The sequence below is a fragment of the Misgurnus anguillicaudatus genome, chromosome 1 (assembly GCF_027580225.2).
Source record: "Misgurnus anguillicaudatus chromosome 1, ASM2758022v2, whole genome shotgun sequence".
NCBI lineage: Eukaryota > Metazoa > Chordata > Actinopteri > Cypriniformes > Cobitidae > Misgurnus > Misgurnus anguillicaudatus.
In genome coordinates this window covers 16,452,511-16,469,972 of record NC_073337.2, presented here as the reverse complement: position 1 = coordinate 16,469,972, position 17,462 = coordinate 16,452,511, and the positions used below count along the sequence as shown (strand labels likewise).

General features: G+C 37.7%; 1 protein-coding gene across 17 annotated transcripts in view; it reads left to right on the top strand.

Moving 5' to 3' along the window:
- Positions 1 to 17,462, top strand: part of magi2a (membrane associated guanylate kinase, WW and PDZ domain containing 2a) — a 297,727-nt gene that overhangs the window by 155,031 nt on the left and 125,234 nt on the right. For all 17 annotated transcript variants that reach the window (XM_055189597.2, XM_055189600.2, XM_055189599.2 and 14 more), the window contains exons 3-5: positions 7,193 to 7,312; positions 10,326 to 10,541; positions 14,232 to 14,436. In XM_055189597.2, the coding sequence (XP_055045572.2) occupies positions 7,193 to 7,312; positions 10,326 to 10,541; positions 14,232 to 14,436 (541 nt within the window). The remainder of the gene's footprint in view (positions 1 to 7,192; positions 7,313 to 10,325; positions 10,542 to 14,231; positions 14,437 to 17,462) is intronic.

Here is a 17,462-nt window from a genome sequence, read left to right as displayed (position 1 = left end):
TTTCTCCACAGGTGGCAACAAATGGGACTCCTCCATAAAAAATGTGTGATGGAGCAGGAACCTTGTGGTGCAGTGTTGATACAGTAGCTGATAATATTGTTATTCTTAACGTTTAGGGCCAGATTTATTAAACAGGGCAAATTAACATAAGTATGCAATTACAATAAATCACAAATAGGAGTGGACATTCCTGCAGGTGATTTACTGATGCAGGCGCAGGTTAAAGAAATCAAATTTTTGTAATGACCAATGTAATCTACCAATAGCAGCGCAAATTAGTGTAGGGTTTAGAATACGCTTTTAGGCGTTAAATAAAATTTTAAGGCACACAAATACAAGTAAATTGACGAGCTCAAATCTTAGCAAATCACGTACCGTATTCAATGAAAAATTCTCCGACCATAAATTTTTAGTCAGAGAGGAAAATTCCTACAAATGCATGAATCTTCATTTATTGATCCTATTTTTCGATAATATTTTGTAATCTATGAGTGTGTTACATGAATAAAATAATAAATAATCGGATAACTATCAAGTCTGCTCATTATAAAAACCTGTTTTTGTGCGTTTACATGCAAATCAATAAATCGACTATGCAGAAAACTGTGTATACATGGGATTTGGAGATTTGTCAGGTTTCTCGCAGGCAGTGATGTCACTGCCTATAGTACATACCATAGACTGTAAAAAAAAGATGGACGCCGCCTGTTCACTCTCTTCCATTGGTGAAAGTGAAGCCGCCAGTGTCCCGATATGACGCTGACATCTTGGGTCTTCAGTCTGCGCAGTAGCGATTTCGGGGCCAGTCCTGCGCAATTGTGAGCAGGAAGTAAAGCCGCGAAATCAAGACCCCGCCCTCGCTCTCGCAGATTGCGCATATCACACGATATCACAGCTGTCAATCATGACGTGACGCCACTGTTTTTATATCATTAAATAACTAACTAAACACAAACTTATTTTAAAAACAAACAATTTAATTTACATCAGCGTGATAAAAACTACAGTAAATGGCAAAAACCAGCTTCGGAAAAAAGATATTTGAAGTGTAATTAAATTTTTTAGTTGGTCTCAAGTCATTGAATAACATGGGGAGGCGGGCTTTATGACCTATACTGGGACCAGTCACTGGGGGGTGATCGAGACGTTTTGGCTTCACTTTTCAGGGCTTGTGCGGCACGCTTGGTACATACAATATAGTCATTCAAAAAGACGGCAGAAAATCTGCCAATTGAGTCGAGCGCAGACTTTAATGCGTTACCTTGCGTTTACTGAACAAAACTGTGAGAAAGCCGGTTAAAATGTTTACATGCAATGCGAAATCGGGGTAAGGATCAAAACTATACAGTACCTGTGCCGACCATTTTTTTTGCTTACATTGTTTATTGGCTTTCCCCGTAAAAAAAAAAAAAGTTTTACGCGTTTACATGACCCCACATATTGTCAGTTTATTATGCATAATCGGTGTATGAACTTGCATGTTAAAAACACTATTGTATTTTCCGGACTATAAGTCGCTCTGTAGTATAAGTCGCATCATTTAAAAATGCGTCATTAACTGTGCTTTCACACCGCCAAACGGCGAGAGCATCAAAGTGATTGGAAGTCATTCATTTTTTAATGAGAGCAGGTGGTGAGCTCCGTTGAGTAGTGGCGCGTAATGTACAGTGTGAGCGTCGAGGAGAGTTGAAATCAGCTCAACTTTATGGTAATGAGCTATGACGCGGTTCGGCGTCAATCAACCGGAAGGCTGAAACCTCTGCTTGACAGGAGTTCAGAGAATGCATTCGAACGTCAGCGTCCACTACACCTTAGCGTTGTTGGTAGGGCAGCCAGAGCTTTTATTGAGGTTCTCGCCGGTGGCGGTGTGAAAGCACAGTAAGACAAAATAACATATATAAGTTGCAGTGGACTATACGTCGCATTTATTTAGAACATTATTTCACAAAATCCAAGCCGAAGAACAGACAGTTATTCAACTAAACAAGAGTACACAGAACAGCAGGCTGAATAGATGTCTGTACGTTAACGTAATATTATCAGTTATTTACACGATACACAATAGCAAACAGAACATACCTGGAAGGTTGAATAGGCTAAATTAACCGAACAAGCCAACGAGCATGAAGTTCGCAGGCTCGTCATTCAACATCACTGAATTCATTGAATTACATAAATACAGGAGTAGCATATAGCAGACTCTTGCGGCTGTAGATGGTAATGTTGTCTCTTGCCTCATAAATGTCAATTCATACTGACTTACAAGATGCAGCACCAGCCAAATTATTAAAAAAATGTGAAAAGTAAAAGTACGGTAGTTGTCTTTGGCTGTCTTTGCATACTTTGCATAATAGCCCTTTATTCTTCCCAAAGCTGAGCTTTCTTTTATACTCCAAACACACCAATGCAACATGCATAGGTAATTTTAATGCATCTTCCATGAAATATTTTAATAAAGAGCTGGACATTACTGTATTGATCCAATGTGCTAAAAGATTGAATGCCCTTAACCCACTTTGGATAAAGCCATCTACTTAACGCATAAATGTACATGTATAGGTATTACACAAAGCAAAGCATATTGAATTAGCAAATATATCAGAAATTGTTTTCTAACATAACAGCATGCAATAGGTCTAGTGGTAGGGTTGGATTAAAGCCTCAACAGTACATTGCATGAAGAGTGCTTAAAAGATAATCAAAGCCAACAGTTACAATAATTTTTGGAATTCTTTGGAAGGCAAGTGAGAAGTGCATATAAGCTAATCTTTGTATCAGTTCAAATTAAATAAACTGATACACCATCTCATCAACAACGCCTTTCTGCCAAAGTACCTGCCTCTCCCAAGGAGAAATTGTTGGCATGGTGATCGATCTGTCTTCCAGCAATTAGCTTTTCTCATTTAAAGTATGATTTATCAACAAATTGAGCTTTAAGACGATGCTGGCAAAAGATTTAATGGTCGTAGTGGATTCATTTTCCTTTCATTACATTATTACATGCCTGGGTAGTCGGAGGTATGGTGTGTGTACCGTATTTAGGATTTAGTGATGAGAGTTGTTACTCAGTCTCCTGTCAGGGATCATGCCTGCGTAGACACGGGTCACAAGAGCGGAGACGTTTCATTTGCTTTGACCACTCATTACCATGCCCATCATAAAGATGAATAGCCTATCACGGTGAAAAACCACCAGCTTCGGGGCTTGATGTCATTGCGTGGCTATTGATTTGTAGATGATGAGAGATTATGCATGTGACGCTAGTGACATCTTGATGGTTGTGTGTCCTTTTGGGATTTTCTGCATGGCACCATCTCAGTGGAGTTTAAATCTCTGCTGTCAGATGTTGTTTTTGAACTGCTGTATTTAAACGTGGATTGCTGTGAACTGGCAAGTGCTAGTTCAGGAAGTAATGCAATACACTCTAAAAAAAATGCTGGGTTATTTCCAGCGTTGGGTCAAAAAGGGTCGAGAACAGCCGTTGGGTTAAATTAACCAAGAAAATGTTTGCATTTGACCCAACAATTGGTTAAAACAACCCAGCATTGGTTAAATTACAACCCAACAGGGTAATTTATGCCAAGAAAGCTGTGCCAGGGTTCAGAAAAGGTTAAACTGGTTTTCTCGCTGCTCTTCAACTGGTCTAGCTGCTTTTCCTAAATGGCCACTGTGGTCTTCAATTTGTGTTCCTGTATCTCACTTGGTAAAGCACTGCATTAAAAGCAAAGCTTGTGGGTTTGATTTTCAGGGGACACACATACTGATGAAATGTATACTGTACCTTGAATGCATTATAAGGCACTTTGAATGTAAGTGTCTGCCAAATGCATGAATGTGAATGTAAATGTCTTTAGGTAGGCTTGCTGCTCTCCATGCTTGGCCTAGCTAGTGCACAGTCAGAAAACATGGTCAATATATCGTCACTGCCCAATGAAACTCACTTATGTCCAAAACGGTTACTTTTCAGGAAGTGAAAAAAAACACCGTATTTCAAAAGCAGTTGAATGTAGCGTTGTCATACTTGGTACGGCATCTTTACATGTAACCATATTCTTGCCAGTTTAATGATATAATCCACATTTGACCAAAATTGAGTTTTAATGGACACGTGCATATTTTACAGTAACGGTGGTCGATACCCGTTCTTCCGATCATTATTTAGAATGGCCAAGTCGCGTTTTATATTGACAGATGAATACGCTCAGTTTATTAAATAGCCTACGTCTTAGGTTATTAAATACGCTTAGTTTATTTAATATTAATTATACATTTATTAAATGTCTCTTGCAAACTATGAAGGAACAATGATGGTAATGCTAGACAGATACTTTGTTTGCACAGTCCTACCGTAATTTTGTCACTCTTAAACATACGTCTGGCATTAAGGGGAAAACGTTTACCTCGATGAAGGAAAGTCATTGTCTCACTAGGCTATGTTTATCCAGTGCTGAGCTTCGATGAAACTTCACGAGACCGGCGAGATGCTTCCACAGGGCGGGAGATATGCGGCGTGATTGACAGCTTTGACACCAAGTGGATATACATGAAAATCAGATGACATGATTTCACAACTTATCCTTGCCATTTAGATATGTGAAGCATACTGTATACGGAAATTAACCTGGGCATTCAATCCGCCGCAAAATCGGCAAAATGGACATACGTGGTTTTCATCGGACAGCGACAATATGTTCCCCAGCTGTCACTGGGGCTTCTTTGCACCTAAAGAGTTCATATTAGGAGGTACATATTGGTATCTTAACAGCTGGGGTACATTTTTTTCTAACAGTGTGGTTAGCAAGTTGGCTGAAAAATGCAAACCAGACTGGGCTGGGAAGGGTTTAAAGGTGTTTACTGTTGGCAGTTGTACCCATAAGAGCTCTCTTAACTCACAGAATAAAAAACAGTGCTTTCTCAGCTAGAAGCAATTAGCACAAACTCTAGCACTCCTTACTGGCTAATTAATGATCTGCTACATTCATGTGAAAATATATTAACACCTCAGGTTGGCCTTTTAACCCCTTTGCCAAGTTGTCATAAGTTATCAATTATTTTTTAGGCTTTGAAGCAGTCAGCAAACACAATCACAACGTGATCCCTTTCTGTGAAATCCAGGCTAAAGACTAAATATCAGATTAGGAGCATCAAAGCTGGATTTCAGTCTTACTCAGTTTGTAGACTCTTTCACGCATTAATTTTGGTAAATTATCACGAATTTACCAGTAAATACAAAAATGTGCTGTTCACACACGCAGTGACTGGTAAACGCGGTGAGAAAGCTCTAAACTGCTGTGCGGCAAATTAAGTATTGTATTTTTTAAACAATGGTGGGTTATGACTTCATATCCACATACTTCATATCCATATTTTGTTGTTTTCACTTTTTTGGCAAACGGTGACAGCAGCGCAGTTTCTCGTGACCAAACAACATTGCATTAGGTGACTTCAAACGAAACTGAACTGGGGAAGAGTAGCAACCTGCATTTTGAACAGCAGTAATGTTTACACATAGGCTTTACAGAGGGTGTGCTAAGGACGTGGGCAATTGGCAAATAGATGGTAATCTGTTTTAAACAACTTTGGTGAAGAAATGTGGACGTTAACCTTTTAAAATTCCTGAAAAAGGAAAAAAGCCTAAAAAGGACACAAATTTTACCTATTGTTTTGATTGTATCTTAAAATGGTTTACATCATACGAATCACAAGTATTTTAGCTTTCCAAAGATATGTGACATGTTTAGCTTTTTGTTTTTGAGTTGTTGTATTTGATTAAGTTTTCTGTCAAATAATGCAGTGTCCCTCCCACGGTAAACTGGAATTTTACGGGGTTTTTAACTTCAAGTGTACTCGACTGTAAGTGGCACGCGTGTGGAAACATCCGTAAACAGTGTGGGGGTAAACGTTGTAGACCTTTCTCACAACTTCCGTATTTGTGACCCGAAATACGCAATCGTCATGGTAATCTACTTCCTCCGCAGTCAAGGCAACGTAAAAAGCCATATCTGTTCCATTCATTCCTTGTTGATGGTGAAGTTAGACAGAAATGGATTCTGGCTATCCGGTGGGATGAAAGACCAAACTTCACCATAAAAAGGGAGGACTTATGTATGCAGCAGACACTTCACTAAAAAGACGAATACATTTTAGGGCTCACTGTTCGCCGCTTGCAACCACATGCTGTCCCTGGCCGTTTTCCTTGGAATGAGATCACCCTGACACGCAAACATACGTTCACTTGGACAACCATAGGCAGTAATTAAAGGTAATTGGTACCATAATGCTTCATTCAAAGCAGATTATAATGTTTTAGTAAGGTCTATATCATCTATACTATACATACATTATGTCTAAGTGGACACGCTAATAATGTGTGGTTTTAGTTAACAGTTCAGTAATAGTTAGCCTCCCTCTCTACTAAACGTTACCTTGATTTTTGTGGAATTCTACATGAAAAAATTTGTACCTTTATTTAGTTTTTTTTTTTGGTGACTGAGTTTTCTTCCACGAGTCGTGTCACATCAGCAAATGTAATATTTGGCAAATCCGTTAAGTTGTGTAGACTCAACTATTTTGAGGAATGGTGGTGACCGCGCTGTTGCCGGTACCCATTGACTTCCATAGTATTTGTTAATCCCACTATGAAAGTCAATGGGGACAGCCGGCTGTGTGCTTGCCATCATTTGTCAAAGTATTGTACATTTTGTATTCAACAGAATAACACAATGCAGGTTTAGAACAACATGAAGATGAGAAAATTTTCATCTTTGGGTAACTATCCCTTTAAATTTAGAGCGATTTTAAAACATCATAGTTTACGATCCTTGATATGAACGGACCCTTCATCTTAGGACCCAGGAGAACATTTTTGCAAACCCTTTTCTTCATTTCTTCCTGGGTGATGTTTCCTTTTGTATGTGTGAGGTTGCATCATTATTTTTGACTGTGTACCTCAAATATCCCTCATCAAAAAAATGTTTTGTTCTGTGCCTGACAGACAGCACATTTGTCACTTTGAGTTAAGTGGACCAGTTACTTGGGCACATGTTCTGCTTGGCTTATGTTGAGTTTCTGTAAAACACCTTTTGGTGGATAAGCGTTCTAGCTGGTGATTAAGCCCATGGTGTAAACCCTTTGGGGGCTCGCTGACCTGAACTAACTTGCCACCTTCTCTCTCTCTCTCTCACCTCTGCAGGTACAACCAGGCAGCCTAAAGAAGGAGAGGTTCCAGGAGTAGACTATAATTTTGTGACTATTACGCGGTTTGTGGAGCTGGAGAAAAGTGGAGCTTTACTAGAAAGTGGAACTTATGAAGGTAAGATAAAAAAACTGATCGTCAAGACTTGTATAGTTTGTCTTTTCACCTGTACTATTCACCAAAAGTACATACTTTTTGTGAAGTGCCTAGCAAAAGAATATGCAAGTGACTGTTGTTGTAGTTGCAAACTGTAATTGTTAACAATCAGACACATTAAAATACAACTTTTTTATTTCAGATTTTCTTAACTCATTCCCCGCCAGCCATTTAGTGAAGAGCTGAAAAAATTGCATATTTGTGAAGGAATTTTGTTAGAGATCAGATTGAGAACGATTATCAAAAATACAGAGTTTAAATTAATAAATAAAGTTTTTGCTGCAGTTTTTTATAAATTGGGTAATTATCTAGTGAATAATCGTGGTATTGCAGTTTAACATAAAATTTATCAGGAACATGTTTTTAATGCAAATGTTTTCTCTTAAAGGGATAGTTCACCCCAAAATGAAAATAATGACATTAATAACTCGCCATCATGACGTTCTAAACTCGTAAGACCTCCGTTTATCTTCAGAACACAGTTTAAGATGTTTTATATTTAGTCCGAGAGTTTGTTGACCCTTCATTGAAAATCTACGTACGGTATGCTGTCCATGCCCAGAAAGATAATAAAAACATCATCAAAGTAGTAGTCCATGTGACATCAGTGGGTCAGTTAGAATGTGTTGAAGCATCGAAAATTAATTTTGGTCCAAAAATAAAAAAAATACGACTTTATACAGCATTGTCTTTTCTTCTGTGTCTGTTGTGAAGCGCATGCGCGAGACTAAAGTCACGTGACTGCAGTGACATGGATGACGTGTTATCCTCAAACATGTTTGTGAAGGTTTTTTTTTAAACTTATAGCGTGCGTCTTCCTCAGACTGTAAACGAAACCCGAGCGCAAAAAAACAAAAACAAAAAAACAGCTGGGGCGACTAGATAACCGTGCAGCCGTTTCGTACATTATCCGCATCACTACGCGCTTCACAAGAGACGCGGAACATAAGACAATGCTGAATAAAGTTGTAAATGTATTTTCGATGCTTCAACACATTTTAACTGACCCACTGATGTTACATGGACTTACATTTGATGATGTTTTATTACCTTTCTGGACATGGACAGTATACCGTACGTTGATTTTCAAAGATCAAGCTCTTGGACTAAATATAAAACATCTTAAACTGTGTTCTGAAGTTGAACGGAGGTCTTACGAGTTTGGAACGACATGAGGGGGAGTCATTAATGACATTATTTTCATTTTTGTGTGAACTATCCCTTTAATTGATGAGATAATTCGTCAGTGGCAGGGAAAGAGTTAATTCATTATTTCTTTTTTCTTTACTATTAAAATCGAATGCATTAATTTAGTGTAGCATCACTAAACAAAGTAATGGCTACGATCCAGGGGTTACATTCTGGGCCTTCTCATCTTACTCCCCAAATTTATGGAATTCTCTCCCAGCTGATATTAGGGATGCAAACTCCTTAGACACTTATACAACTAACCTTAATACATTTTATTTCTTGCTTGTTTTTATTTATTTATTTTTGTTTGTTGTTATATTAACATTGCATTGTTATTTTGCTTTGTATGTATCTAACTTACTTTTCTGTAAAGCGCTTTGCGAAAATTACTTAGATGCTCTGTCATATCAGCCATTAGATTGAGCATTAATCTGCATTTTGAAATAGTAGACTATCCATATACTTGAAATATACTCATTTCAACATACTACATTTAGGACACACTAATTCTGATTTTAAATACTATTTAGAACGGATAAAATGTGAATTGGTAGGCAGGTACGTTCTTTGTCTTGCTTGATCTGCTTGAGCTCAGTGAGTTCTTGAGCTGTGGGAAAATGTCTGCTTGGCGTTAACTCTTGTTCATTTACAATGGGATATAAAGATACCCTTAAGGGAAACTGTGTCTATGCCTTGTAAGCATAGCCTTTCTTCTCTTTAAAGTTCCAACAACTCCATCCCTAGAATAAATCCCCCTCTTTATATCGCTATCCATTGACAGCTTTAACACTCTTGGACATGGAGTTGATTAATGCTCTCTATGAGTTTTTGTAATGGCGATTTTTTTGATTTTTCTTAATTTATCCGGTGTGTCTTTTTGGCAAGAAGTACTGTATGTGTCTGGCACATTAAAGAGCTCTGAGACTGTTTCACAACTCAGCTTTAATAATGTAACGCCAAGAGAGATATGTGCAGGATTTACAAAGGCCCCTAGTTGAAAATTCATTGTTGTCAATTCCTGTTGGAATTTCTGTCATCATTTGGAGCTCATCCAGAAGAATCATAATGAGATTTTTCTTACAGGTTTTCAACAAAACAAAACCTAGATCTTCTGAAAGCCATAGCTCCCTATGGGATTATTATGGTGACCAATATGATAAAATATCCCTGGAGGATCATCCAGAAAAGTTCAAGCATAATTTTTTTTATCCCTGTCCAATAACAAATAATTTTCCAAATACAACAAGTAAGGTTTTTATAAGCATTACAACATTACATGGTCCTATGGAAACAAATGAAATTTGAAACATTTTTTACAAAAAAGTAATTGTACATAAGTGTCCTGAAGGCGTCCATTATTTGATGAAAGTTTTTACCTGTCTCTCTCTCTCTCTCTCTCTCTCTCTCTCTCTCTCTCTCGCTGTTTTGGACAGCTATATGTGACTGGTAACTGGTAGTACTTTTTTGTAATTATTTTACATCAGTATGAGTTACAGCTGTTGTGTGCAGTGCTGTAACATCATGTCATGTAGTGACCCAGTAAGAATTGAAGCTGTACTAAACCAGATGCCCTGCTCTCCTCTAGAGCCTGCTCATCCCAGGGGAGCCATGTCACTTGAATCTGTAAACACAAAACAGCACTCATACACTCAATACAGATCATTTGAGCAACAGTTACTGTGCAGTGTTGTACAGCTGATGGGGGAAAATACATCTGCGGTTAGATTTTGCAAGGACAAGATAGTTTTTTCTTTTCAAGCACAACTACATTTTTTTTCTGCAGATAACTATTACGGCACACCCAAGCCACTTGCAGAGCCCGGCCCACTACTGCTGAATGTAGCGGAGCAGCTGTTGCCCGGTGCCACACCCAGAGCAGAGGGCAAACGCAGACGCAACAAGTCCGTCAGCAACATGGAAAAGGCTGGCATCGAGCCGCCCGAGGAGGAAGAGGAAGAGAAGCCCATCGTCAATGGCAACGGAGTGGCCATCACCCCAGGTGAGGAGCTCTTAATCAATAGAAGAGGTAGAGATATCTTTCGTGCCATCATGTCATGTACATCGCTTTCCGAGAAGTATATTCAGATACTGTTGTGACCCCAGATCAGGGTTACCAGCATAGAGATGATTACCGTCAGGCCACTAGGTGCATCATGTATCATAGCAACTGTATCCACTCCAAATTACCTTGTGTAACCTCTGTTGTCAAGGCAATAGCCTAGCAACCACCGTAGCAACATGCTATCACACGTTTCCTATTTTTCCTCTCCATAAGTGCAGCTCTGCAGGACAGAAATGTGGCATATCTGTAAGCCCATGTGTTCGTGCATGAGTACATAAGTGTGAATTGTTGATTATATAATTCTGGTTGATTGAGAAATGTTCCACGGGTGTTGATTATTTTTCTGTAAAACGCATACCTAACCTGCCAAATGTCCTAAAATAACCACCCAAAGCTTGTTGTAACCGTCCTTTGAATTATTTTAAAATGATAACCACCTTGGGTTGCATTATTTTCGAATAATTCAATGGCCCGTTTATTCAATTAATTATTATTCAAGTCAATTATTCTTTGCCTAACATTAAACATGTTTTGACTAAATGTGAATCTGATTAACCATATGTTGTGTATGTGGCTTGTGTGCCCTATTATCCTCATTCATGCAGCCAAAGATTTTACTAATAGAGCACTAACTGTTTACAAGAACTTAAAATTGCTCATAAATCTAGTGACTTTTTACTTTCAAAATGCACCACATTGATGTATTTACCTTTAAATGTGCCCGATTTTGTTTAGTCTGAAGGTTTACTTTGGGGCATATAGGAAATGATGACAAAAAGGTTTACCAAAAATAATTTTCATGACAAGTATGCGATTAATCACACAAAAAAGGTGTGATTAATCCGATTAAAAATTAACAGCACTATATACACTCACCTAAAGGATTATTAGGAACACCATACTAATACTGTGTTTGACCCCCCCTTTCGCCTTCAGAACTGCCTTAATTTTACGTGCCATTGATTCAACAAGGTGCTGAAAGCATTTTTTTAGAAATGTTGGCCCATATTGATAGGATAGCATCTTGCAGTTGATGGAGATTTGTGGGATGCACATCCAGGGCACGAAGCTCCCGTTCCACCACATCCCAAAGATGCGCTATTGGGTTGAGATCAGGTGACTGTGGGGGCCATTTTAGTACAGTGAACTAATTGTCATGTTCAAGAAACCAATTTGAAATGATTCAAGCTTTTGGACATGGTGCATTATCCTGTTGGAAGTAGCCATCAGAGGATGGGTACATGGTGGTCAAAAAGGGATATGGACATGGTCAGAAACAATGCTCAGGTAGGCCGTGGCATTTAAATGATGCCAAATTGGCAGTAAGCGGCCTAAAGTGTGCCAAGAAACCTTCCCCACACCATTACAACATTGCATTAATGAGAAATTAAACGGGTGTTACTAATAATCCTTTAGGTGAGTGTATATATAATACTCTAATTTAGAGTTTTATTGAGCTATAATAAGTGAAAAATTAGTTGCAGCCCTATTGTCCATCTCCATTAGTACTGCCTTCCAGTAAAAAAAAGCCAATCATTAATTGTTAAAGACTGATGGGAGTGGCTCTGTACTTGTTATGAGGTGTTTTGCTTAAATTGTCCAAGTAGTGCCCCATGATGCTTTAAAAGCTTTTCTAGGTTCAGTAGTTCACTAGGCTTTGAAAGAAAGTTATTGTCTATATGTGTATTGCTTATATAAGCGATAAGGTATAATAGGCTCTAATTTATTAACAATTCAGCACTAGATTTGAGTACCTTATTGCTTTTATAAGCCAGTTACCACACAATACAAATACTACAGCAATTTTCATGAAGTATGATCACCTAAAGCCTTCCTTCCACTGGAAAAATAGTCCATGACCAGTTGTTAACAGCAACAGAATATTTTATAAATGTTTATATACGTTGCTAAGGGTGCAAAATCATTGGGTGCAGTGGTCATAGCTTGAGATGCACTGATATATCGACCAATAAGTATCGGTCGGTAGTTAAAAACAGTTGATAGTATTGGCCGATATATTCTATCAATTAAAAAAGAACATGGCAATGCAATGAATTTGAGCTCTGTGTATAGACGGTTTCAGCAGTAACAACATAAACAAGCGGCTGTCGTGGTCTGTAACTTCCGGTAAACTCCGCTAATAATAAATAACAACAAAGTACTTTAAACGTAGTCTATTTACATAACAAGCAAAAAAACAACACATAGATTACCTAGTAAACCAAAACATTGTTATTTTCGACGAGGCATTTGTTCAAGAGATCAGTTTAGCAACTAGTCAGACAATTAAAAAAACGAAACTGGAAGTAAAGTTCGAACCCAGACGTGTATCGCGTCAGCGCACGTGCATCCAATGAAACCGTCTATAGAAAATGTAAAGAAGCATCACTAGTTTAATGTTCAGTATTAATGGTCATTTTATTTGAATTAATAAAATTCAGAAAATGTAATCTTCCGAATTGAGTTAATATAACCAACAAACTATCGCTATCAGCAGATATCATGTCTTATTAAAGGTTAAAAGAACTGTAGCCAGAACTGTGTTTTATCGTAAATAAATGTTTTGACCAATCAGAACCAAGATCTGGAACTAACCATTTTTTTTAATGTGAGTAATGTGTCTTCTTACAGTACTGTATGTATCAGGTGATTAAAACATAACTAATGGGGAAAAGTGCTGTCATCTTTGTTTTTATAGTTTTTACTCTTTCTTTTACTCTTGCACTTTGCATCTCAGTCTTTTTCTCTCCGCTCCTCTGTCTTCTTTTGTGCTTGTCCTTCGGGAACTCCAACCTCCATAACTCAAACTAGGACACATTCGTGTCTCTCTTTATACTTTGACTTCTCTCTCTATCTTTTTCTTTTCACACTGCAAACTCTGTTTTAATCACTCCACCTTTCCTCTCGTAGTCCAGCTAACTTACTTTCTTACTGTATGTCTTCTTCTCCATCTAACATCTCTGTTCTACAGTGACCTGCTTTTTAATTCTTTCAGAAACACCAAATCTCAGTTACATCTCCCTCTCTCTCTTATAAATATTTTCTGTCTCTGTCTATCTAATTCACTTTCCCCAGTTTTCTCTGCAGTCTGGGACTCAGGAGTTTTAACAGCACCGCCGTTAAAAATTGGATGCGTCTAGTGAATTATTTTGTTGGGTACTCATAAATTTGACAGGCTCTTTTTATTAGCGTACTGTAGGTCCTCTTTGTAACTATTTTACTATATTATATTACACCATACATCTTATTTTATGTATCTGCTTCTGTGGTCTACTGATTTTTACTGATACAGGAGATGAATCAGAAGTAGATTTATAATTCTGCTTGTTTAAAGCACATTATTCTAATTTGACTTAATATTGATTCTTGCTGTTTAAACAGTTTAACAGCTCATCCTAATATACATTTATTTAGTACATACTATCAGTGTATGCATTTGGCAGAGTATAATATAGGTTTTATATCTGGTCGTTTTTTAGTTAGTTTTTCTGTAATGTTTCTAATTTGGCTTTGTGTGATTTTTGGTTTGATAAGGTTTATAATAAGCATATGTGAAGTGTTTTATTACATAAAGGGAAGATATTTTTGACTTAACAGCTATTTCACGTTTTTTGTATGTGTTTCCAGAGTCTAGTGAACATGAAGACAAAAGTACAGACGCATCAGGAGAAATGCCCACCACATGCCCCTCCGAGACCCCTACAGATGCGCCCAAAGAAGAACTGGAAGCCCCTAAATCGCCCCCCAAACCAGACGAGAATGATGAGCTGGGTCCTCTGCCGGATAATTGGGAGATGGCTTACACTGAGAAGGGAGAGGTCTACTTTATAGAGTGAGTATTTTGTTTATCTGTCATACCTGTATGTGGAAGTAAGTGATGTGACGTATTTCCTCGTTTTTGTTTGAGGCTTTCAATAGCCGGCTGGTAGAAAACAGTGTTGTGGGAGCGTGCACAATACATGATTAAAAACATTGGCCTGATATCTTCATAAAATGTATATTCAGTTATTTTGCATTGTTGCTTGGAGTTGACAGGTCTTGGATGCGCAACTATAACAGCACAAAGGCATACCAGTACCTCTGCAGTGGGAAAGTCAGTCGTGTTTGTACCTTTTGCTGGTTTCAACGCGGCGCAATTATCATTTTCACGTGAAGCGCCACATTATTTAAATAGAAAATGCATTTGCACCCAATTTTGCGCCCATGGGCGTTCTGGTCTGAATACAAGGTGTGTTGTTGGCGCAATGTTGGTGCTTTGCTGTTTCGAGGCAACTAAAATAGACAACGCCATTGACCAACTAAAACATGGTCTAAAGTCTAAAGTCAATGGCGCAATATTATTTTCATTATTTAATGAGCGCGTTAGTAATATGCACCTATAAACGGTATGACAGTGCGCGTTTGCTTTTCACATGGATGCACAGCAGCACATAAACGTTTTAAAATATAAAAAATCAAAGGATTTTTTGTAAAAGATTATTATTCAGTCTCTTGGACATAAATGAGGATTGATTATAAGACGTTAGAAGGTGTAAAGAGCAGCTTCACCTGTAGCCTGGTAAATAATTAAATGTTTTGCTTTAAACAAATTCAAATATTGCATATATTTTAAAATGTTGTTTTTTTTATTCTACCCCACGGATTTATTGTATATGATGACTTTGTACCTGTGGATATGGTGAGATGACAATCGTTTTTAAGTAATGCTTTTCGAAGGACTCACGGCGCTGTCCGAGTGCTGAAGGCTCTCTACACCTTTGTAAATTCTTTATCTCCTGTTTGTTACAAAAAAAAATATTTTTAGAGAACAAACCTTTTCTGGCATATTTGTAATTTTTTTTTTTAAATAACACAGATCATGTAGGCCAGGGATGGGCAACTTTGATAATGACGAGGGCCAGCATTTTCCTCCTTTATACCAAGGGGGCCAGAACCACACGCACAATTTACATCATTCTTAATTTTCTTTATTAAAAAACCACAATATACAATTAACCTGTCTTTAAAGATTTTAACTATAAAAAATAGCAATTATTTTAATTTTAAATTATAACTTTATTTTCAGTGGACAAGCATTTCAGATAAAACATCTTAACTGCTTTGCTTTAACATCTGTAACAAGCAAGGCACTTTTAAATTAGTATAGAGGAGTTTCTTATCCCACCCTAAGAGAACAAAATTATTTGAAATAAAAATACATAAATTCAAAACAAAATATATCTAAAAAAATTTTAATAACAATGTATTTCACCTTTCAAATCTGAGAGCAATTCTGGCCCGAGTACGACCCGTCAACCAAACCAGTGGCATTGGTTTTAACCCGACTGGACCCGAATGTAAACTGACGTGTGTGCAGTCTGCAGCCCCGGTGGCCTCGCAACAAATTTGGAGAGCTGCTCCATTTGTTTTTATGACGATGACACCAAGGTAAACGCTAAAACATACATTTAAAAATATCTGACATATCTGTCTCAACAAAAATTAACCTATCGCCAACCACACAATGTCGCAAGCGCTCTTGTCAAAATGAGGAGGTTTGAAATGGACATTGAAACAAACATGCGGGACTTCTCGGGTCCGTTCGGCAAAAACACATTCATTTTAAATAACCCGAGACCCGATTATTGTACCCGACCCATGTCCGAGGCACGCGTGAAACTTTCGGATCTCGAGCAAAGAGTATAGAAGCTTCTATACTCTTTGTCTCGAGTCGGACTTCGACGTCTTCTTCACATAATCCTAAACACAACCCTATGCTTACTGTGACGATCTGCGGGACCTAGCGCCCCCTCCTGGTTGGGAGTATTTACGTCCTAATACAAAAAAAACTATTTTAAAAGTATTTGATTAAGTATAATGTGGTCCAGCGGGCCGAATTAAAATTTACCCCGGGCCGTGTGCGGCCCTCAGGCCTCCAGTGGCCCATCCCTGATGTAGGCTATCCATTTACAGCAATTAAAAGCCTGCTAATACCAAAAAATAACAGTTTCAATACAAATGAAAACAATGCAATTTTTTATATCAATCTTTAACTGGTGGTCTTCATCCTCCGCTTAGTTTCTCAGTTTACAAATTCCACCATCTAAATAGGAAATCTCCATGGCGCCAGCTGAGACTCTCATTGGTTTATTGCACGTTATGCCCAAAACACACCCATTACTCATTTGTAGAATAAGAACAACCCTTTTAGGTCGTGCGTATGGCGCACAAAACATTTTTCCCGTCTTTAAATTAGCAAAAGTGGAATCGGATACGGCCGTTTAGACCGTGCGCCATGCGTTTTAGACAATGCGCATAAATTGTTAAAATAGGGCCCCTTGAGTTATTTGACAAGCACAAAACACAATAAACATATTAATTACATTCATTATTTTTTCGTTTTGTGTTAAATATGCATTTGTTATTTTTTATTACATCGCTTCTTATGCACAATTGGGAGACCTGCTAATGTAGGAAATATTTGCTTTTTAATTTAACAAAAATATGTGTGAAACATAAAGAACTATTATAAACATTAACTAATATGCAGTTTATGTCTTATATTCTGTACTGTAATCTGTTTTTAAAAAAAATATTTTTGTTATATAATAAATATATAATGGCAAAAAAAAAATAAACCAGCTAAATCAGCATATTTCATCAGCATAATATCAGTGGTTTTTGAACAATAATTATTGTATTTATTATTTACTGGCTGTTTATATGAAAGGTTTTACTGAATGGATGTGTGGATACAGATCATGGGTGTGTGCATGCACCACATCCACATTCAGCTCTGGTGCTGGATTAAAGTCAAAACAAATGTTTTGTATAGATTTACTGTGTTTGTACCAGCTATTATGGCAACCCCTAACTGCA